The 24,442-nt window shown below is 38.0% G+C and overlaps 3 protein-coding genes across 5 annotated transcripts in view; 1 reads left to right on the top strand and 2 right to left on the bottom strand.

Moving 5' to 3' along the window:
• Positions 1-9,361, bottom strand: part of zdhhc8b (zDHHC palmitoyltransferase 8b) — a 45,147-nt gene extending 35,786 nt beyond the window's left edge. For both annotated transcript variants that reach the window (XR_013788078.1, XM_079482869.1), the window contains exon 1: positions 9,036-9,361. Coding sequence is in view for 1 of the 2 variants with exons in the window: in XM_079482869.1 (XP_079338995.1) it covers positions 9,036-9,139 (104 nt within the window). In the remaining variant the exon portion in view is untranslated. The remainder of the gene's footprint in view (positions 1-9,035) is intronic.
• ascc2 (activating signal cointegrator 1 complex subunit 2) lies at positions 9,345-18,472 on the top strand. Its single transcript, XM_079482885.1, has 19 exons — positions 9,345-10,117; positions 10,755-10,855; positions 11,004-11,162; positions 11,278-11,451; positions 11,643-11,772; positions 11,951-12,018; positions 12,103-12,216; positions 12,340-12,452; positions 12,595-12,666; positions 12,782-12,886; positions 13,976-14,044; positions 14,142-14,216; positions 14,347-14,581; positions 14,670-14,866; positions 14,954-15,073; positions 15,295-15,513; positions 15,997-16,072; positions 16,208-16,302; positions 17,446-18,472. The coding sequence occupies exons 2-19, from the start codon at positions 10,769-10,771 to the stop codon at positions 17,615-17,617; spliced, it is 2,280 nt and encodes a 759-aa protein (XP_079339011.1). The 5' UTR covers positions 9,345-10,117; positions 10,755-10,768; the 3' UTR covers positions 17,618-18,472.
• rnf215 (ring finger protein 215) lies at positions 17,951-23,592 on the bottom strand. Of its 2 annotated transcripts, XM_079482908.1 has the most exons (10): positions 23,243-23,592; positions 22,747-22,896; positions 22,602-22,673; positions 22,419-22,504; positions 21,961-22,015; positions 21,738-21,842; positions 21,437-21,553; positions 21,143-21,292; positions 20,562-20,664; positions 17,951-20,488 (listed from the first exon to the last, which is right to left on the bottom strand). In XM_079482908.1, the coding sequence occupies exons 1-10, from the start codon at positions 23,444-23,446 to the stop codon at positions 20,475-20,477; spliced, it is 1,056 nt and encodes a 351-aa protein (XP_079339034.1). In that variant the 5' UTR covers positions 23,447-23,592; the 3' UTR covers positions 17,951-20,474. The 2 variants fall into 2 exon arrangements, with proteins under 2 accessions (XP_079339034.1, XP_079339033.1); XM_079482907.1 differs by having other exon boundaries at positions 20,405-20,664; positions 23,243-23,577.
• Between the last annotated feature and the right edge of the window lie 850 nt (positions 23,593-24,442).

Raw genomic sequence — 24,442 nt, 5'->3', positions numbered from 1 at the left:
GATTACAAGAAATCATCCAGTTGCTTTGGTATGTTTCAGAAAAAATATATCAAAATATCCATAAAACTGTTTAATTCTCAGTCATTCCTTTGCACTGGCCAAATATTATTTCAATTCTGTTTTTTAGTCTCAAACCAGCAAGCCATCCTCATGGTTGTGCCCTGTGTCTTGACTAAAACCATTTAGTAATTCGCAACCAATACTTCACAGAAATATCTGACTTACAATGACATTCAGCACTCTGTTAGTCAGAATGAAGCTCTGATTGTAAATGCCTTTCAAAATTTTACAGTCAAATCGTACAGATTTGCATTAGGGATTCCATTTCATCAAAGCACCGGGCTGACACACAGCCGATGAACTCTGAGGTCACTTCTCATTTTGGTTCGAAATCGTTTTTTCCGACTTGCGTCATACTAGCTTGAATAAAAATGACATAACGGTTTAAGGTGACGAATACATATGAGCTATTTGGAAAGGATGTCTTACAGACACAAACTTCAAATAATGTTTCATACAAGAAGACACAATTCAGAAAGAATTCAGGAGGAACATTTGTATGACTTCACACACACACACACACACAAAAAAAGTTCTGAATTACTAATATGAACTGAGCTTACTTGAAGAATAACACAATAACCTCTAATTCATTAAGGTCATTTGTTTACAGCATCCACTCAAGTCTACACACGGCATCATAGAGTTGTGTAATGTACTACAGTATACTGTACATAAATAAATAACACACATACAGTATAGGGGCTGAGATGACCGCTACATCTTTACCATCAAAGCACCAAAGGCCAGCAGCACCTTTGAGCTACTTTTAACTGCTTTTAACCACATGAATGACAGAACCGTCTCTCTGATGCGAAGGCACTGGGTCGACTTGGTTAAATAATGTCACACTTGTGCACATATCTACAGAGATAGAGGTAGAGAGAAATACAATGTTTTGTATTTTGCAAATGACATCAAAGCGTAGCATAGCGTAAATGGCAATGACAAATATTTCAATATAAAAAACAAAAGTGGTGATGGCCAGTTTTGTCTGATTCATGCCAGTTTTTTGTCAGCGCAATAAAATAAAGCGAAGGAAAAAAACATGGTTCTTTTTAAGCAAACACAAAGCTATTGCAATATTGAATGAAAGAGACAGAGCGTGCAAGGGACTATAGCATGGGTGGAAAAGAATGAAAGAAAGAAGGGTGGAGACCGCTCGGGTGGGCGCAGCCGAGATGGTTAAATTTGTTCCACATGTTCGTAAAAGTGTCAGAGGCTTTTCCAGCCAGTGGGCAGATGAATGGTTGGAAAGGGGGATGGAGAAAAAGGAGTAGCCTTACTCACTCAACTCCCTTCCAGCATGCCCTCAGTGTCTCTTTCTCTCCTGCTCCACTGCTGCCCTTTTCACCTCAGAGGTACGCTACATCCTCAGTCACACACACACACACCGAGAGCTCCAGTTACCCCAGCCGGTCTGCATAGGGAGCCTCTGTGTTTTGGGGAACGTTTTCAGGCAGGCTAAGATTACGAAAGCCAGCTGAGGTGTTGCTCCCAAGATCCTGGTCATATTTTTAGCTCTTGTGTGGGGTCACAAGCCTTTTGTGGATGTAATGACATAATGCTCACCTGAAGTTTGAGTGGCAGTATCCATTCATTTCTATTGTATGGACACAAAAACAAAGCAAGTCAATGGGTACCGCCGTTGCTCAGTTACCAACATTCTTTAAAATATCTTCTTTTGTGTTCTGCAGGAGAAAGTCATGCAGGTTTGAAATGGCAAGAGGGTGAATAAATGATGACAGCATTTTCGTTTTGGAGTAAACTATCATTTTAAAGAGTAACTTTAACAGTGTCCTTAAAATTACATTTCACCTGTTTTTACACCTTGTACTGTATGTACATAGACTTGTTGTGTACATAGACGTTTTTTAATATAATCGTTTTGTTTGTTTGCGCACAAAAAGTATTCTTGTCACATTATATTTATTTGTACTGAGCCCCCGGAGTGGGTTTACAAATTTACGATGTATTTACGCATTGTCAAGGCTTTAAAGATTGCAACGCAACCAATCTAAAAACGACCCTAATTAAAAAAATCATACAGGTCATACAGATGTTACACTACTTGAGGAAGAGTAATTAATGGCAGAATTTTGAATTTTTGTCTGAGAAACCCTTTAAATCCCAGGACCATCACTTATGCAGGAATACATTAATGAATAAACAGTACAGGCCACAACAGGAAGCACAAGATCAACCGGAGCAATTCAAGCAAATCAAAGGACAGCATCATTCATGATGAGGTTCAGAAGCCCTACAGCATGGAATCTTCAAACCTTTAATAAGAGGGAAAGCTTCAATGAGGAAGCAAATCATCTGAGCAGCTTTATCCCTGATACATCCTGAAAATAATCACATTACTATCCTGCTACCTTCAAATTATGCACACAATAGCACAGCAAATTACACACTGCTTGAAATGTAATGTCACGATCAAACCAAAATGAGTATGTCTGAAGCGGTTTCCACTAGTATTTACAACTGACAAAATTGCACAACAAATTATGGTTTTAAACACTAAAATGAAACAACCTCCAAAAAAACAACCTGCTCATTTTAAAATTTTAGAATCAGTGTACATATTGCATTAAATAAATGCAACACAAATATCCCTGACTTCAGATCAAATATCCCTGACTTCAGATCCTGATGGAATTGTTCCAATTGTAAAAGTGTGGAATAGTTCACCCAAAATGAAAATTATGCAGAATTTATTATGAGGAATGTTGGTAACCAAGCCTGTAAGATCTACACACTTGCATGAATATATATCTGAAAGTAATGGATCTTGCACATAACAGTGTGGAAATCTGGCCTCTGATGTAGTAAAGCTCTCAAAGTACAAGATTCAAAGATCTTTCTTGATCTCGTCCAAAAGTCACAAAATGTGCAACAAATTGTTCCTCCTTCCAAGCCATCGGATTTCCATTTGAAGTAACCGGTCCCCACGGTCAACTGGCAGGTCTTCAAAAAATCCCCTTGGATGACCTGCTTGGGAGCAGAAGCTGTTTATAATCGTAACAACTGTCGTGACAGGATCTTACCCCAATAAATCGCATGCTGGTTTATGATGCAATGGGGCTGCAGAAACAGAAGAAGTTCAGCTCCTTTACAGATTGCAAAACTGCCCGTGTCAGGTTGCAATTACGGGTTCATCTAATGTCACAATATTCATCCACAGCGGCACATTTTCTCCTCTATACAGATGTTAACACCCCACAGTGTCAGTTATTTTCCTTTCAAAGCATTCCAAACACATCTTACAGAAAGTACCAGCCGTGCTAGTAGGATGCGCTTATTTGCCACACTGGATGGCAGATCGTGCTTATGCCAACAGGTATCTTTTTTAGCGCCACATTCTCAGACACAATTTTTAGAGTCATCATCAGCCTCTACAGCTTTTCCCTTTAAAAAATGGTGGTTCATGTTTTTCCACATAAAGAACTGTTTGTAAGAAGCTTAAATTTGAGATCAAGTCTTTGAAATTGCTTTGGCATACAGCTAGCTACTTACAATGATTTTAAGAGCGTACTAAACACACAGTGTGTGAACAAACCCGAACACACTGTCAACGTTTATATCAAAGCCATCAAAAAATCATTTAAAATAAAATTAGAACAGACAGCCATTGTTATTTTTCGGAATCATTACTTTGCTCGTACTTGTGTAAAATAATTTGACAAGCTTCTGCCTTCCTGTATTTTCACAGCTGCTGCTGTTGAAACGTATGTTTGAGTCTTCACTTTTAAAAATAAAGGTGCTTAAAAGGTTCTTCACAGCGATGGCGTTTCTTTCTTACCTTTTAATAATCTAGGAACCTTTATTTTACCACAAAGAACCTTTGTGAAACACAAAGGTTCTTCGGATTGTTAAAGGTAAACCATTTAGACAAAAAAGGTTCTTCTATGGCATCGTGCAGCACCTTTATTTTTAAGAATCTATCAATTATTTTGCTAAACAGAGTTAAAATACTACTGTATCAGGATGAAGATCATGTGAGCTCCACTTTTCCGACCTCCCATTGGTAGTTGTTACATGATTGCATCACTCCCCATTTGCATAAAGTTAAACTATGCTGAACTAGCTTGCTAATGGTCGCTTTAAATTTCAGCATTGAATGCTGAAAATGAATGACTTCTGCTCAATTTGTCGCTGCAATTCGCTGTGAGACAAAATGCAACATGAATAAAACCAGGACAGGTGCAACAGACTCAATAATAAAACCAAGTATGTCCAGTTTCAGTCTTGTAAGATCAAGTCTCTGAATGCATCTCACATCCAGCACGTTGATCTGTCAGCATTTTGTGAATGCAGGAATGGCGCGGTGACAGAGAAGTCTGGCTGAAATTAAATTAAATGACCTGACCCTTATTCATCCGTCTCATCTCACAGCATCTATATACAGACAATGATGCTGTCGGTTATAGCTTACTGCTGATAGATCAGCTGAACGTCGCAATCGACGGAAAAAGGTGTTTAATTATGCATATAGTCTGCAATTGACAGCCACATTAGTCTAACTAAAGTAAAAGTAATTCAACTAAATATAAAGCCTACTGTCTGTGATATATTACGATTCTCAAGGTCTTGTTGGAAGGACCTATTAGGTAAAAGAAGGAAAAATGCTTACCATTCATCGATCAACTGAAAGCCACCAGCTGCAAATGTCAAGATACCGATGTATGGATTGTTGTAACTGATAAAATGGTATAAGCTTAATACACAGAAGGAGAACACACTAGTTTAAGCTGCAAACAATGTTACTTCACCAAATTAACACTATGCATGGATCAATCTCTATGGAGCCCCCTTTACCTAATACCAACTAACCAGGGGAGACAGATTTGATCTCATTACTGTCATGTAGCCTCTAGCTAAGAATACATGAGCTATGACATCCAAAATTAGATTCCTACATTTATAAAGAGAGCACCACATAGAGTGAGTCACAGATGCTACTATCGAAACAGGCCTCTACAACTAAAATGACTTGAAATTTCTTGCAGTTTAAGAGTATTGATTTGAGGTTTCTTGCAATGCTTGAAAACTAAACACATTTGTATTGCTTAATAATATTGCTTGATTCAATTACTTCAACGTACAATGATGGGAGCTGTGAAAATGTTCAGGCTCATCTCTGGTTTTAATGAGAACTCTAATTACAGATTCATGAATATTCACCAACACTGACAGCAGCACAGCTCTGTGCAAGAGAAAACTAAAATGACCCACATTGTAATCAAAGCTGGGCTCTCGTGTTCTTTTCATTTTTTCCTGCACAATGGTGTAATGCGACATCTACTGATCAAGGCAAGGGAAAAATGGCCACTGTCTTGAGAAGGCAAAGGGGCCTATATAACAAAATGAAGGAGATATGACACAAATATAAATAGGAGACATACAGAAAATTGGTGAAACTAAATAAATGAGGTATATTGTGCTCAGTAACATACTTAGCACCAAAACAGACCTGAGAACATTAAAAAAGTGAACTTCACACAGATTACGTAATCATGGCAGGTAAATATTGGATAAACAAAAAACAGTATATCTTCTACCTCACAGGGGGGACACAGACATTTGTTGGAAACAATGTCATGTGGCATATTAAAAGTTACAGAAAACAACATATCCGAGGATAAAACAATTGATAGCTCAGGTACGTCTGTAAGATGTCTGCTAAAGATCTGGAAAACATCTGCTGTGAAAAAACATCCGAGAAACGTCTTAGAAAAGGCAGTTTTACATACATTCTACCTTCTAGACGTCTTTTTGACTGTACAAATTTCAGAGACGTACTGCAGATGAGCAAACACATAAAAAAACATCTTGCAGATGTAAACGCAAACCTCATATAAATGTCTCCCATGTATGTGTGCTATCAGGGTTGTAGGATTTGTGACTGTTTTCAAGTTTTAATGTTTTCAGTTATGTTCAAATATGTTTATCAGAGACAATCATAAATTTGGAAAGTAAAAAAAAATTCTAATTAGTAATTATTTAAGCCATGGCAATATATTGGTCTTCTAGAAAATAACCATACAAACCGTGAACCCTAACGTCTGGCTTAACCAATGCTGTGGATTTGGTCTGGGGACAACCTGTTTGTCCAAACAATAACTGTTAAGGGGAGTCTTTGGGAACCATGTATGAAAAAATCTATATTTTTGCAAATTTATTCGGTGCCACTAGTGGCAGAAAAACTACAGTCTGCTGCATTATTCTGCATTAATTTCGATTTTTCACTTTGATCCATTCAGTTACATATTGTCGAACATTTTTTATAGTCAAATATTGTCAGCAAACAACAGAGATATCCATCCACTATACCCCTCAAACCACCTTCCACGTTTTATCACTTTATCTCTCTGCACGCTGCAGTTTCTGAATAACACATGCTGATGATATCTCTGTTTGACTCTCCAGCCTGATTAATTCATTATCGTCAGAATTATATGCAATTCATCAGCCAAATATTATTCTCTCTTTGACAGCGTGCTAAACAATTTTGGCAAAGATCTTTCGCAAATCTATCCATGTTATCAAACACTTCAATTAATTGATCTATATCCTTTCGTTCACATGATAAACAACCACAGATTGACTTTCTAAAACTCATTAAAGCAAAAACTGTTTGTGTTATTGTGTGTATTTTTATTTGTGCGTGCTTGTAAGTGTGTATGACGAAAACGTAGAAAAATGACATGCCCATTAAGACACAGCAGGGAACAAAGATTAATACGAATGAAAATAAGCATTTCATTACAGGCCTTAAATTAAACCCATGGTAGAATCTCACTTGGCAGGGAGCATAATCTCAAGACTACTTCTTGAACTACTACTGAAAGCTGTCCCGTTCATTGTTGTGAAACAGAAAATAGATCACAAGGTCCAAGTCACACATCTACTCAATCCGTGCCGCTGCCCTTGACATCAGAGATCATCTGGGACAACCGACTGGAAACAACACTGTTAAGATCTGTGTAACACTCAGATCCCCACCACTTCTCAAATTCAGGTCTACAGCCTGCTCTCTAGTGAGTAAGTGTGGCCTCAGGTATTGACGTTCACCTTAACAACACCACATCTGAGCATTGTTTTAAATACATGTGGCATTGTGGTTTTGAAGGTCTGAGGTTGGACATAGATCTTTCCAGGAACCAGTTTCTCCAATATTTGCATGAGATTTAGCTTGCAAAGGTACTGTAACCGGACTGGGTCTAATCCAGAGTATCGAAGAGAACGTGCTCCAAACCGTGACCTCTGAAGTAAAGAGTTCACGGATGTTATAAAGTTTATCATATGTTTAAAAAGATTAAGGATATGAACTTTAAGCTGAAGAAGGTTAAAGCCTCAATGACTTGGTTATTTTACACCATTGAACTACAGTAGAGGTTTTAAAGGGGTTTCATGGTGCGAATCTGTGTTTTTCTGTGTCTTTGGTGTGTTGTAAATTGCCCATGCATGTATTAGACATGTACAATTGCAAAAATTTAAGTGTTAGAATGCATCTTTTGTTCCATCTAAAAGCGAATGCTCACCCAGAACCTGTCTGAAATAACTTGTGTAACCACACCCCCACAAATCTATGTCAGTTCGTGGTATGATTTGACTAAGACCGCCCAAATGTAAACGCAAGTAAGGTGGGCGTACCTGTCAGTACAATTGCTTTGGAACCTGATGTTCCAAATATGATAAGAGGCGTTACATTACCGTTACACGCTTGCAGTATTCTACCAATCACTACGCACAGGTAATCTGGCCAATCATAGCACACATCACTTTTCAGCGCGATGAGCATTGTAAGAGAGGCGGGGCAAAGAGGAGATACAAACATGCCCGGTATGTGGAAAATATTGAACCTTAAATCGTGTATACACATTGCATTGCATCTAAAACAAACTATAATATTAGTTTTCGCCGTGCTAAGGGACCACTTTAACTTGTGCAATAAGGATGTAGTAGGGCTGTGCAATTCATCGAAAATTAATTGTAATCGTCAATTTTGGCCTTCATCAATTACAAAAACAAAATAATCGAGGTAAACAATTATTGTGCCGCATTCCATTTTGCAAGGATCCTCTCTTTATAGTATAAATTCACAGCCAAGTTTTTTATTTTCTATATTACATTTACATTTAGTCATTGGGCTTCTCCAATATTGTTCTACGTTAATAATCGGGATCTCAATATTGGCCAAAATAATCACGTTTGTGATTTGTATCATAACCGAGCAGCCCTATGATGTAGTTTGAGTAAACACTGACTTTGAACCATGACCCCATGTTTGGGGTACTCTGAAAAAGAGCTTGGCACTTTATCACATCTTCAAGCTGAATAAATAAAGATCACCGAGCGTATTCTCATTCTGGCATGATATTTGTAAAGGAATAGATAAAGCAAAAGTGGTCGGAAGAATGAACCCCTTCAAATCAAAGCATGTAAAAAGGTTTGCTCTTGTCAGTCTATTACTCACTGATGATGAATGACACCGATTTACAACTATTCCCAGCTATCAATCAATTTTCTGTTGATATTTCACATCAAAGTTAAAGGAGTTGAAATAGCCAAGATCAGTCTTCTAAGCAGCCTTCACTACAGAGATGGCACACACAATCATACACAGATCTTTATCTGTGGTGTCAGAATAAGCATTAATACAAATATGAGCTTCCACCTTCAGTAACAAAAAGTGTAAAAATCAGTATCATTATTTACAGATTTCAGCAGCTCACATGACTAATATCATCTAATTTGGAACCCCGCACACACATACTACAAATGCTGACTTTAAAATACAAATGAACAGTCTATATGATATATCAAAAACATAGTTCAAAGCATTTATGTCAACCACAGGCCTTGTGGCCATTTAACTGTCATGAAACTTACTCTAGTGGTCCAAATGCGGCTTACAATCCCCCACACAGCATCCCCAAATAACGCAAGAAAAATCATTGCAAACTTACGTGAAAACAAAGAATAAAGTGGTGGACCCCACCAGAAGAGTGGCGGCGGTGGACACCGGGATGTATTTGGTGGGTTTAAATCTTTTTCCAACGCTGTTGGGCATTCTGTAAATCCCACATTCCTCGTTTATTTGATCCCTGTCGTTAGATGCATGCAAACACGAACGCGATCCCGCACCGTTCAGCACAAGCCGGCGAAACCCTTATTCTTCGCATTCACCGTTAAATCGTGATCCTTGAATGCGCGTTCAGGAATACGAGCCCGAAACTCCCACCCAGCTCAATTCAGCCCACTGCTGAGGTCACTGCAATGCTGGAAAGGTGGAGCCTCCGTTACGCAAATAGGAATAGATGAGGCGACACAGTCAGTGGGGGAACATGGCGTGGCTTTTGTGGGATTTGGGATTTTAAACAGCGTATTGAGATTTTGTGCGTCGAGCCTTTTAACCGATGAAGATATCACGAATTTGACAATTCGCTCGTTGGAATTTTACCAATGAAGTGCTTGAAAATATTTTAAAAGCATCAATAATAAGAGTTAATCTAAACACATTACGTTAATGTAGATGTGAGTATAAACCATTTTGGAAGTATACTGGTACCGAAATCTAAACTTTCAATGAGTGTTTATGACGTGAGGACGGTACGACACCCGGTGGCAGCCTTTGGAATGACGTTTGTTAGTTGGGATGCATAGATATGAAGATTTTATGTTTTACCAGAACTAACAGCACAGAAGATCAACTGCCACAATGTCTATCAGTTATACGCACACTGTTTTTAGCTACTTATAACATTAAGTAACATTTTCATCATTGTGTGTTCTATCCTAATTCGTAATACAACGTAGTGTTCTCCTGTGCAATTCAGAATGTTAAAATACAAAAAAATATCAAAAGTCTCGTAAAATATTTACGAAATGTAAAGCCATGAATAATTCTCGTGGAGGTGTCCCACGACCAAATGACATACGGCGTCTTTTATTTTGAAAACTCGTCGGGAGGAGTATACCGGAAGTTCGTGCAGATGGATGTGATTACTTTAGTTCAAGCTGTGAAACATCTGCTAAACGCTTCAGAGAGGTGAGATATTTTCCTGTATTTTTTAAATATAGATCATTCTTAGATGTTATATTGTGAGTAAATGATCTGAAATATACGTACTGCCGTTTAAATGCAGGCCGGCTAACTTTGTTTTCGAAAGAGTTTTATCATTGTGGTTGTATGAGTAACAAATTAGTAGCAGTAAGTCAGCAGATTGGTCCGTTTTTATTACTGTCTGACGTTATGTTTTACTAAAGTGATAAAAATATCTGGTCGTCACATGTTGCTGGACACCGGCAGAAGTAGCCTGGCCGCTAACACTGTAGCAGCCAATCGTGTAATAGTAAGCTTACGGATAGCATGCTATTGAATAACACAGTCTCTCTCGTGTCAGAATATTGTTCTGGTTTTATCAACTAATCTTTTTGCTTGTTGATCTCTGATACTTTTGCCTGAAATGTATCGTTCCAGACAATAGATAAATAAAAATGTCTCTTGACAATCAAAAATAATCATAAGTAGGTGCGTCGTGTCTCATTTATTTCTTGGCTAATCCTTTAACTTTATTGTGACAGTGTAGATGATCAAATCTTGCCATAATAAGTTTATTTCGATTACAGTATATTCAGTGATCAGATCTCATATGGTGGTTTTCTGTGCTGTTGTGTCCCTGCAGTAGAGCATGTGAAAATGGCGTGTGCAAAAGTGCCTTTAGATGAACTACATGTGACCGAGCCCTCTGGACCCCAGGGCGGAGAACGCACCCTGCCAGCACTAGTGAGTGAATGCCTTGCTTTAGATCCATATCCACATTTAAAATAGTTTGGGTGCAAGACCCTTCCTAGAGTAGAATAAAATGATATAGTACAGTTCTTCTCATCCGAATGATGACGTCACGGTCATGGGTTTGGATCTCTATCATCAGCATCCCGACCGAAAGGAGGAGAGATGTTTCATACCTTATAAACCCCCACCTGAGGATGGGACTCCTGCACTAGTTGAGGAGTTCCTGGAGCTTGCTCAGTTCATCTCAGAAGACCTGGAGTGGTTGTTGGCCTTACCTCATGACAAGTTCTGGTGTCAGGTTAGAATAGCTAATTCACAAACATCGTTTTTACATTATTTAATGTGATGTGTATTGACACATCTCTTATGTATGTCTTTTTTTCTTCACCCTTTGGCCTTTTCTCCCCCATTAGGTGGTGTTTGATGAGTCTTTACAGAGGTGTTTGGACTCTTATTTGAGGCACACTCCACGTGGTTTGGACCGGACTGGTCTCTCGTCTACGCCAGCAGTAGCCAGCATGCAGAGGAACATTCACCGCTCTGTGTTTATGGTGTTTCTTAGAATGGCTACGCACAAAGAGTCCAAGGTACAGTCTTGTTTGTTTATTCTTGCTTTACAGGAAGCATATGATATTTTCTATTATTATGTGTATTTTGCCACTAAATTACAAAGTATTTTGTGTGCTGTTAGTTTTTATTAAATTAATTCAAATTTGGAATTGGTGCCACATGGGCACCTTTTTGCCAAATATAAAACATTAACTTTTTCCTTCTTCAGGAAAACTTCATCACCCCCGCTGTGTTTGCTGAGATTATTTATAACAACTACCTTTTTGACATTCCTAAAATTCTGGATTTGTGCGTGCTGTTTGGGAAAGGAAATTCCCAATTGCTTCACAAAATGATCGGTATGTATTGTATATGATATACAGTGAGGGAAATAATTATTTGAAACCTACCGTAAAATTTTAGACCCTTAATTTCTTTGTGAGCAGGCAAACTTAGAAAAAAATCAGCAGGGGATCAGATAATTATTTATAGATATATATGACCACTACTACTTGATGAATTTTCTGTTTTTTTCAGAGAACATTTTTACTCAACAACCAAGTTATTACGGCGATCTGAATGAGACAATACCTTCAATCATTCAGGTAGGCGATCTTGCAATGAGTCAAGCATCTCTATAGATTTTTGTTGAGCTACCTAAAATGTATTTGTGTGTGTGTACATTTTAGGTGTTTGATACTGTTTTAGAGAAGTGTGGAATTCAGTCAGAAGATGTAGGTGCCAGCCAACCTCTCAAACTGAATGCAAACAGATGTCTAACTCCCATGTCAATGCCGGAGGAGGTCAACAAAATCTTATTTCACTTTGTCTCTATATAAGTCCACTTTTATTCTGAATTACTCACCATGATAAAATAATTATAATGTTGTTGCTTAAATATGTTGTTTTTACTTGTTTAATAATAGGAGCTTACAGAATTGGTGATGTACATTTGTGACACGTGCATCACTATCCACTCTTTCCTGGACATCTTCCCTGAGGCTTGTTCTTCTTTTAAACAGCACAACTTTCTTTACAGGTGTAACAGATACAATCACATAAAACGTTTTAAGATATCCCTTTTCTTAGGAGCAATACATTTTTTGATATATCATATACATTCAGACATTACCGATTACAAAAATATATATTGTAACACTGAATTTCTTTTGTTGATGTAGATTATCATCATTCTATGCGATGGTAATTCCAGACCTGGAAAACGCAGTGAGGAAGAGAAATTTCAATAAAAGGTTATAATGCAGAGTTTACTTCACACCCGATCTTACACTGATGTGATGTGCTGGCAAACATTAACACTCTTTCAGGAATGTGTACACATTAGTGAACTTTTGTGTGATGTCTCAGTTTGCAGGCGGATATGTGGAGACAAGTGTCTCATTCCAGAAAGAAACTGGTGGAGATTGTGCACCTACTGCTTCAACACACATGTTTACAGCCCATACTGGAAGGGTGAGGAAAACAGACATATTCTTATGATTAGAGATCCAATGACACACGTCTATAGAGGAGGGTGGGGCGATAGCAAAAATGAAGAAACCGTTCAATTTTGATTTATTCAGCATTTGTTTATGTATTGTGGCCATTCCAGTCCAGTATCTGTTGAATTTCAATAAAATCAAACCTACGGGTGACATAAAGTCATCCAACTGCAATGTGAAAGATAGACAAGAAACAAGACACCATGACAAGAAACATGAAAACTAGTAAATAGCAAGGTTATCACATGCATATATTTTTTTGACTCTTAAGCAAACAGTAGTATGTGTACAAGTTTTAGGAAAAAGTGAATGTGAACTTGTTTTCTTTGCAGTATTTGAGGTCTAAAAAAACACAGAGCATCTTTTCCTATAAGTGCAAAAAGGAATTACATTTTAATTCAAAATTTGGTATATTGTTAGTAGTTCACAGAAGTAAACAAAACTATAATTTTGCCTAAACACATATTTATAAGTAGTACATTCAGAATTTTTATTAAAAAATTGGCAGCGGCTATTTGCGATATGCTATTTCCACTAACCAAAAATAGCTGTATTTTCTTTGGATTAAGAACAAATAGTAGTTAGATGCTATTGATACTTAATAATAGTGGCAGATAACTATTTGGACCTTAGTATTGTTGTGGATTAAACATTTTGCCATAATAAGAGAGTGTCAATCATTATATTTATTACACTGATGGTAACCTATTGAGATATTAAAGCCCTAACCTTATCCTAAACTTAAACGTTATGAATACATTTTTTTTTTCATAAAACAGATGCCTTTATAGTCTATAAGGTTATAGAAAAAGGTTACAGAGCGTTTTCAGCAAGAGGTGAATTAGAACACCGTCTCCCGTCAAAATGTATATACTGTATACTTTACACCACTGGTGTCACAAATTGGTGGTCGGAGCTAGTGTAAATAGGCTCTACCAACAAGGCAGGCTATTTGTACTTGGTATAAATAGACAGAATTTTTTTTCTTCGGCTGTATTTGCTAAACTTTTCATTTCTGTTGTGTGTACATATAACTCAAAATGTTTATTTATTTTCACAGGTCTGAAAACATGCCGTCCTGCGTAGAAGAACTTCTACAAACCTTCACAGCTTTTCTTCAAGAGAAAAGGTGACCCGGGTCACCTATATAGAAATGATGTACCAAATGTTTGGCTGTGTTGTGTATCTAAAGTAGTGAATGAACCGTTTGTCTCTTTCCTCCTCAGATTCCTGGCAGATTACGATGAACAGTTTCCTATAGCTGATGATGTCAGTCTCCTTCAGCAGGCCTTCCCTCACTTGTATCCTTCATGAAGGAGACATAGTGGAACTTAAGACAGGGCTCATTTTAAAAAGAGAAAGAATCGGCATAACAACTAGAACAGAATGTGGTCTCAATGTGGTTTTATTCTCCCTGATTTTCTGGCTCAGAGATGAGACCAGGACGTCGTACCTATTGCAGGGTGTAGAGTCTGCCTGGGAGAGCGTGGGGAAGAAGAGGAGCTTCCCTTCTGCAGTCTCGTCAGCCAATCACAGTGCAGGAGCCAGAAGCAAGTCTGGCAGGGATGTATCAGCTTCCATGGAGGAAGGAGCTGGAATTGCGGGAGTCAGAGAGGAGCTGAGAGGAGCAGAAGCTATCTCTGAGACACCTCATAAGGGAGACAATGTAAGGTTTTTAGCTGCTATAAAATATATCAAAATGTATTTCCTGCCTCTGACTTTCCATTGGTCCTTTTTTTTCATTCGTCCCATAGGGGGCAGCGTGCACTGTGAGTGCTGGAGAATTGGAGTCTCTGCTGTGTCATTTTCGAGATCTGTTCCCGGACTTGGGAGACGGATTCATACTAGCGTGTTTGGAAGAGTACGGTTACAATTCTGAACTTGTCATCAACAACATCCTGGAAGATAACCTGCCCCCTTCACTTGACAAACTGGACAGGGCAATGGCCAGGTAAAGTCTAATGTTGTGTAATGATTTATGGTTCAGTTAAAAATCTGCTTCATTATTGGCTAATGGCTTTGTAATGCTGCCCTGTAGGCCTGTGAAGAAGGAGGTCCCTGACGTTTTGAGCTCCAGATCGAATGTGTTTGACGACGATGAGTTTGACGTGTTCAACCGCGACCGACTGGACATGAGTCGAGTATGGAAGGGTCGGAGGTAAATTGTTAAAAATAAATACCTACTTTAAACATTACTCCATCTTGCCCTGCAATTAATTTGTCTGCAGTTTTATTTCAATTTGTCAGTTTTTAAACAAGCTATCGTGTTGGATACGAAACAGTACAACTTAAACCAGACTTGAAAGGTGGTGATGGATTATTCAGCTCAAGATGTACAAGATGGTTTGTGTCTGCTAAAAAAAATATCACATATCACAGACAGGGGGAGAGTGCACGTGCCACACTCAATGACAAACAGCACATAGAAGAGCAGAGAGAGAGATATCAAGCCTACGAGACTGTGGTGGATGAGATTCCCATTGCAGACCATAATGCTTTTGACTTGGACGATTACGATGATGAATATGACGACACGTATGATATCAACCAAATAGGAGCCAATGACCTGGATGAAGAGGATGAATTATTGAAAATTAGGTAAAATGTCTTTACATGCTTTGTTATTATACATGTTGAATTTACTTCATTGAATTTTCTGATAACACTTCAGTATAGGGGACAATTCTCACTATTAACTGGTTGTTATAAGCATGCCTATTATTGGCATATTGGCTGTTTATTAGTACTTATAAAGCACATATTCTGCATGACCATACTCTACATCCCTTATCCTACCCAATACCTAAAAACTACCTTAATAACTATTAATAAGCAACAAATTAATCGTTTATTGGGGAATAGGTCATTGTTAATGGTTTGTTAATAGCGAGAATTGCCCCCTATACTGAAGTATGACCATATTTCGTTTTAGTGATAACAACATAAACAAACGTTACATGGCCCATACTTAACTTTAGGTAGAATATATATATTATAACAAATACAGACTGCATCAGTAGAAACCTTCTGTAAATGGATTAAAAAAAACCTGATAATATTGAACTGACTTTAACCCATCAGGCCTTTCACTACCCCACAAGTGCTCAGAACAAGCAAACGGGCTGAGGAGGTGCTAGAAGAGGAGGAAGAAAACAAGGTGCAAATGTTTCGCTTTTACATACATTTTCTTAATCCATTGTTGTTTCTCTCATAGGCCTTTACCCATTTTAGATGCCCGGATTTGCCCAGAAAATCCTGTTTTTTAAGTTTTTGTCTATGTGCTCTTGCTCAGGATGAGTCTGTGAAGAGGGATCACTTCATCCAAGACCCTGCGGTGCTCAGAGAGAGGGCTGAGGCCAGAAGAGCAGCCATGCAGAGCAGGAAAGGGTAAGGGCACATTTATCTCTATCCAAAAGCTGTAAATAAACCTAACTTGCATATCACTGCTGCCCTGAAACTGTATCCATATTTTGTGATTTTAAAATAAAGTAACTAGGGATGTAACAATACTATCGATATCGTGTTAACACAATAGCAAAATTGTCTCTATTATCGTGGTCACATGACTGTTAGAAACGATAGGTCTTCTGGGCCTGACTTATAGAAAGTTAGAAAAAATGACCGATCACAGGATCTGTATGAAGCCTTGTATTTATCATGTAGAATAATTTATTTAACGATTTTAAAGAACAGTGTATATTACCTAATAAATTGAGAGATAGAAAGTAATCATAAATTGACAACTTGCAAACAAGATATTCCTTTCCTTTTTCGAAAGTAAACATAAATGATAGCAGCCATAGGAACAGCTTAGAGTATACCATAGCTTTTCTCTATAATAAGTATGAAAAACAACAGAATTAAACAAACACGTACCAACTATAAACTTTCGGCAGTGGCAACCCAAAAGCTCAACACTTTAGGTGTAAAAAACGGTCAGTTGTGGATATATGAGATTTTTGGGTCTCATAGAATATTAGTTATTTGTATTTTTAAGGTTTATTTTGGGTTTGTCTTTGTTTGAGAATTTTTTTCTATGAAGACCTGGCAACACTGTCACTTTAGCGAAGGGCTCATATTGCCCGATTCACACATACTACGTTTGTAGTGCACTAGCTGTCTAAACGGCCAAAGCGTCCGTTACCGGCCAAAAACGATAGCGGCCCACCGGGAAAACTCCCTGTAAGCCAGATGGCCAGTCCGCCCATGAACCGAATTTATCTGCAGTGTGTATGTATTTGAGTATACTTCAGACTGTAACAAAAAGGAATGACAGGCAACCGACAGCTGAGTGAGATTTTGATATTGTTATATACCTATAAGTCACCCTTTATATTTGTCACTGGGTTTTGCGAATATCTATCGAAAAGTATTAAAGAGTGCTATTCAACTTTTACGACACCGTATTAATCATTGAAAAGTTTTTTTCATTTCCTGAAAAATGAATTTGGACATCTGAAATTTCAGAAGGACACTGAAAATATGTGTATTAGACATTCATAGTTTTTTTCGGTTTGTGTGTTTTGATAGCTACAGACCACCTCCACAAAACCATGTGGTAGGAGGTCAAAAGGGACAAGGACAGTCACAGGAGACCGTCGCGGACCGTCGAAGGAAAGAGGCCTACAAGAGTCGTGGAGCCAATCACAATCGCAGAACAATGTCTGACAGGAAGAGGAATAAAGGCATGATCCCTTCCTAAATCACAGATCCCAGAATGCAAAACACACACTGGTTTTGGTAAACTGATGAAGAATTATGTATTTGGGAGTTGGATGACATCAAGCAGTGATTATACAGTACATGTAATATCAGAGAACCATCAGAATGACAATGTGGTCCCTTACAACGGCCTTTTATTTCTTGCAGATTGAAACATTTTGATGAATTTCTTATGTTATGTATAAAGCAGCAGGTTGATGTGATGATGAGGGAACAATGTTATTTTTATTTATTTTTTAAAGAATCGTTTTTTTGGTAATGACGGTCAACACAGGACAAGAAACCAAAGTGATAAGACGGGTCTCAGTTTTTTGCCATGTAACATGAGTTTATTAAATAGAGTGTTACAGTTATTGCACCGTTAAATAAAAAAAACATCACGTCTGAGACTGTCGACTTGTATAGCGTTTAACAAGAAAGGTTGTCAAAAGATGCAATACATGAGACTATTGAAGCAAAAATAATCCTAGACATTGCTCACAAGACCTATATCTGAGCCAGGTGTAATTATCTAAAGGTTCAGAAAGCCATTAAGACTTGACCTAAAAGCAGTCTTTTAAAAAACACAGAATTTGAGGTTTGTACAAACCAGCTGCAGTCTGATTTCAACGATTCACGTGCCAAAGGCTGTGAACAAATTTTGTCAGAAGAATGATAGCATTTTTCTCGTATAGTTAATGAACTTCAGGCAACATTCTCTTGCCACATAGAGCAACATGTATGTTCTTGCTAAAGATACATTTAAAAGCATTTTCTAACAAAGCATATTTATGAGTGCTTTTTCGATTTAAACATGAATAAATGCTGTTCTTAAGACTGCTGTTATTTCTCTTTGAGTGGGAGAGTGTTGAATGAGATTTTTTACTTAGTACATAGATTTCTACCTGTTCGACCAGATATGCTCCTGAGGTAACATGGACCAAAAACATCTCATGTGCCATGATGAAAACATGATGGGTGACATAAATGTTCTGAAAAGTTGACATATTTCCGATTCGCATGCATTTAACATGATAACACTCTTTGTCTCTGCGGCAAAACAACGTAGGCATCCCTGCAGTTATCTTTCCTTAGAATAATGGGGCCCATTTCAGAAAGGAGGTTTAGTGAAAACAGAGTATATTAACCCTGAAATGAGGGAAACTCTGGGTTTTCTGTTTCAGAATGTGAGGTATGTCAAACTCGAGAAAGCGGGGTAACTCAAGCCCGTTTCTAAAAGAGAATTTATACTCCGAGTCAGTAACCATAGTAACTTACTCTGTGAACCTAATCTGGTCGGGAGAAGGTTTTCTTTGGTAAACCCAGAGTTTACTTCCATCTCCTCCCCCTTTTAAAGCGCAAGTGGTGTAACTCATTAATTTATACAGTAATTCATGGCACACATTTTGATTGCACAGAGACCATCTCAGTGACTAAAATGTCATATGCTTTTATAGAGGATTCAGTAAATGTAGAGGCTGCATTAATTCATAGGGATGTGCTTTGATTTCAGGAGAGCAATTTAGGACCCGTGTGGAATTTTGTCATTTCCCTGTGCATTTTTATTAAAACTCTACCGTTTTTCTTCAAAATATATCTCATCCATCCTTAGCTCAATAACATCAGCCATCGCACGTGTATTACATCAGAGCATCGTTTTCTATGGACGATGAGAAATGACTTAATAAAGTGCACAAATAATGAAATTGATACAGACATACATGCAGAAATTAAGCGACAAAGTTAATATACATTTAACTTTGACGGGCAGCCATCCCCTACACGCCCTACAGGTGTCCTATCTACCATGAAGTCTCACAATCAGCATTAGAGCACTGATTCCGAGTGAGAACATAAGATTTGTATCTTATTTCTGTTGTTTCATTCATTTAATGATTAATTTATTTTTTTATTGGTACATTTATCGGTTTATTTATTTAAACTTAAGTAAATCAACTGTATGCCTCGCTCTCAAATCCTTTTTGCCGCCATGTTGCTTTTTTGGTGTGCCATGGTGAATCTTAATATCGGAGCTCCATTGATAATGGCTAGAGTAAATTGAACTGACTCAAATTGGCTGTTCTGAAACCAAAAACTCAAAAGTTTCTCATTTCTAAGTAAACCAAACTAGGTTTAGCCTAGAGTTGGTGGAACCTCCTTATTGAAACGGGCCCCAGATCATCTTTGTAAATGTACCTTCTTTGGTATCAAAACTGACCTGTGACCCGTTTTTGGTCTGCCATTCATGCTTGATTAAAAGCGATCGATAGCCCGCTTTCTTTCTTCATTGAGAGCAGAATGATCACATTGCCAAGGTTTTATGCGGTCTAATGAGGTCTAAATGTTTAGTTCATGATCAATATGAACCTACTTTGGGCCAAAACTTCAGTTTCTTATGTGAAAACGAATGGAATGTGGCCATGGTGGATATGCATTAGCGCCTGTATGTGACAGGTCAAGCGATATTCTAGATTTCTTGAATGGTATTTGACGTACATTTTCTTTTGAACTTTTCAAACAAAATCTAGAGTATGTATTTATTCCTGGTTAATTTGACAAGTTCTGAAGCATTATCAGGACTGGTGGAGATTCTTTGACTCGCTGGACTGGTTTAACATGTATAAATAAATACCAAAACTGATTCCAGGTACGAATCCCTGCCTTTGAGGAAATTCTTCAAATGTCTTGTCTCTTCGGGTCATGTAAGAAGTCAAAGTTCATAGTGCTTGGAGTGGTCAAAGATCATTACCGGCATCATGACCGTACAGTACAGAAGAGTGGTTTAGTTGCCATGAAAACCTGAACCACGCAGGGAAGTCAGTCTAAATCCACTAATCCAGACTAGTCCATTCTGGTGCTCAATAATGATTACCTAAAAGGACAATAATATGAAGATATGGATGAATATTAAAGTCAGGGTCAAAGGAAGGTTGTGTCTTTCTCACCGAGTACACTGCGTTTGCAGAGTGGACAGTTTTGCTGCAGGAGAAGCCAGGGATCCACGCAATCCCTGTGGAACTCGTGGAGACACGGTAACACCCTTAAACACTAAAACAACCAAAAAGAAAAGCAGGCATATGTTAAACGGATAGTCCACCAAAAAATGAATCTTCAGACATGAATTATTCTCTCTCAAGATGTTCCAAACCTCTATACATTTCATTTTCCGGTTGAACACAAAGGTATTTGGAAGAATGTTGGCAAATGAGATTTCTGGTGGACCATTGACTACCATAGTAGAAAAATGTAATGGTAGTTAAAAGTGTACCAGAACTGTTTGCTTTCCTACATTTCAACAGAACAAAAATATGTTACAATATTTTTTTCGTCTATATGGTAGTAAAGGGTGGCCCAGAAATCTCAGTTGCTGACATTATTCCAAATATCTTTCTTTGTGTTCCACAGAAAAAACTGGTGACAGAATGTTAAAATATTTGGGTGGAATATCCCTTTAAAATCTTTTATTAAACAATGAAAATTATACTTTGAAAAAGCATATGTACTTTATGTGTGCCAAGTACGTCACCTGGTTGTTGTTGTATTGCTCTAAACAAACTGCACAATTCTCTGTCTCCATTTGCTGTGTTAGGGTGGTGTCACATCTCACTTTAGGTTGACGGTATATTCTGGTCTTCAGTGCTGATAATCTCTTTAAAATGTCCTGCTTAAGGTGTGACTGTTGGACAAAGGGTTTGCTTCTTAACATTAAACCATTTAGAAATAAATGTTTTACTGTAACTGTTACCATTTAATACTGATCATTGCACGTCTTATTCTGAGAAAGAAAGAACCTGTATAAAAAACTAGCCACAGTATTCACCTCTAAATCATCATTGAACTGGTTGTTCTGGACCTGCCAGCGAGCATGAACTATGACACCTGTGCAGAGGACCAGGGCCACCAGAACAACAGTGTTCCACAGCTGCTGAAGATATTTCTGGACACACAATGAACAGGTTGACAAAATGGAGGTAAAAAAGTATCTTCTTAAATTATTTATTAAGTGAAAATTAAACTTTATCCAATCACTCGTTTCATAACTGCACCCTGAATTTTATCTGCAAGCAAAAGCGATAATACACAAATCCGCATTACATGAGATGTCTTCCTAACATTCATACTTGAACTTGAGAGTTGGTCTCTCCGATGCATATGACCCCCTGCCACTCTCCGTACAGCCCGCTTCTTGAACGCCCACAGGTGGACCACAGGGTCAGGGTGGCCCCCTGTGACATTGCATGAAGAAATATCACACTTTAAACACTAATAAACCACAAAACCGCAGTCATGGAACCAAGGTGCCTTCTAGTATAGCAAAAGCTTATGAGCAGTAGAAACACTTACCAGGCTGTCCTGTAGAAAAGTCTTATAGGTGATTTTTGCCGTTGCATGAAGGCCCCTAAAAACAGAATGAAATTTCTAAAAGGCAAAAAGGTCACACGATTTGTTTATCTAGGATATTTGGAATTTAAAGGGATAGTTCACCCCGAAAATGTAATTTCTGTTTTCATTTACTGACCTTCGAGTTGTTCCAAATCTGTATACATTTATTTGTTGTGATGAACAAAGATTATAGTTTTTCCTACAATGGTAGTCAATGGGGTCTAAAAATTGTTTGTTCACAAGCATTCTTCCTAAAAATATTTTCTGTGTTCAAACAAACAAAGATATCTATTCAGGTTTGGAACAACTAGAGAGTAAGTAACTCATGACAGAATTTTAAATTTTGGGTGAATCATCCTTTTAAATATTTGAGGATTTTCAACAACTAGACAAATAATAAAGAATTGAAATGTATTTACCTGAGGAGTGCTCCGATGAGCTTGGTTACATTTTCTGATGTCTGAATAACAATGATTGGTTTAGAGAGGACCTGAGAGAGATCCATCTATATAGAAAAATGAAATATTTCAGCCATCATTTCTTTACCTACCTCATAATTACATCACCTAAATGTTTATGGGACACAATAGCTATTTCTTTACCTCTCTGACTGTATTCTGGTTCAAGGCCAGTATGATCAAAGCAGATGCACCTAAAACAAGAGCTCGCTTCATCTACAGAGGAAAAAAATTATCTATTTTATTGGTGTATATTCATTTTTCTGCTGCCACAATATTTTTTGAATACCTTATTAACCACGGAGGCCGCAAAAGTCTCTTGGTTGTTGTTATTAGAAACTTTGCATTCCTCCATTCGGACAGGTACCACTCCTATCCAGGGGTTCTGATCTTTTGGATCTTTTTCATTGCTATTCGATTCAAGAGCTTCCTCTTTTAGCTGCATAGAGAAATAACATGTCACTTGACACATTGTGATAGATTACTTTTGTGAGAACTTATGTATGTACAGACGCCCTGAATTCAACCTGGAATAAGTGTCTTGCCCAAAGGCGCAATGTAATGTACGAATGTACAATATACAGTCTCAGTCTTGTTATCCTTTATCTTTAACCACCAAGCTACACCCACCCTGGAACAGCCCTCATAACATCAATTGCACTTGAACGCAATGTCTTAAAATGCAAAACTGTACATTTTAAACCCAGTGCATGGTAGACAAATCAAATACATGGTATGTAACAATTGCAATATTAAGATCATGAATGCATGCCCTGCCAACTTACTAAAACCAGGTCTCCTTCGAGATCGGGTTTCTTTTTGCTTTGGTTTTCCACGGGGTCGTTCTCCAGACTCTCCTGGACCACCTCTCCCTGTAAAACATCCTGATGGTCTTCCAGAAACACCTCTACAAATGCCACCTGTTCCCCGGACACCAGTGGGCAAAACAGCAACCAGTACAGCACAGACAGAAACGTTAACGCGCCCATGGCTCCTTATCATTTGATGTTACATGTCACAGTAAAAACTCTGCGGCATCCTCTGTTCTGCCGCCGCCTCTTGCTGATGTAAACAAGGCAGACAGCTGACTGACTTCTTCGGCGGATGCTTTTTCTGTCTCATGTTTCCTGTTACTTACGAAACTGCAGGAAGCGAGAACTAAAATGCAGTTTATCGCGGCTGTACAGCTGTTTATTTATCTCCTCTAGGGGCGCTGTGTGGCCGACGCTTACGTTATGACACATTAAGCTCCGCCTACTTTGGTCCAAATCCGCTCGCGCTTTGCTATTATGTGAGAATGCTGCTGCTGAAGCAGATGTGGTGCCGGTTTATGAATTAGGATATTTTTTATAAAAATTCTTTAAAAAGAAACACTCCTGGTGTGCATCTCGAGACAGAACACTGGCACTGATATATTTTAAGATATGTCAAGGCAAGTTATTTTCAGTTTTGACAGCTCAAAAAAAGTCTGGGACTAGCCTTAAAGGGACAGTTCACCCAAAAATAAAAATTCTGCCATTATTTACTAACACCCAAGATGTTCCGAATCTATATACATTTCTCCGATGAACACAGAAATATAGTTGGAATGATGCTTGTTCTTGGCCACCCTTGACTACCAAAGTAGGAAAATAAGAATGGTAGTAAGTGCACGAAAACGCTTGTTTTCTTACATTCTTCGAAATATCTTCTTTTGTGATCAACAGAACAAAGAAATGTATAAAGCAATTTTCCCTACTATTGTAGTCAAAGGTGGCCATGAACTGTTGCAAGCATTCTTCCAAATATATTTCTCTGTGTTTATCAGAACAAAGAAACGTATATAGATGTTGAACAACGTAAATTAAGACATCGTTTTCATTTTTGACTGAACTGTAGCTTTAAGCGTGATGTCTGCGTAACCTTGCAAAATGTTAATCCTTACAGCCGATGAGCTCAAAGATACATCATTTCTGATACGATTTGAGACGTTTCATTCGTATTTA

This window comes from Barbatula barbatula, assembly GCF_947034865.1.
Source record: "Barbatula barbatula genome assembly, chromosome: 2".
Taxonomy (NCBI): domain Eukaryota; kingdom Metazoa; phylum Chordata; class Actinopteri; order Cypriniformes; family Nemacheilidae; genus Barbatula; species Barbatula barbatula.
This window is presented reverse-complemented; position numbering and strand designations above follow the sequence as displayed.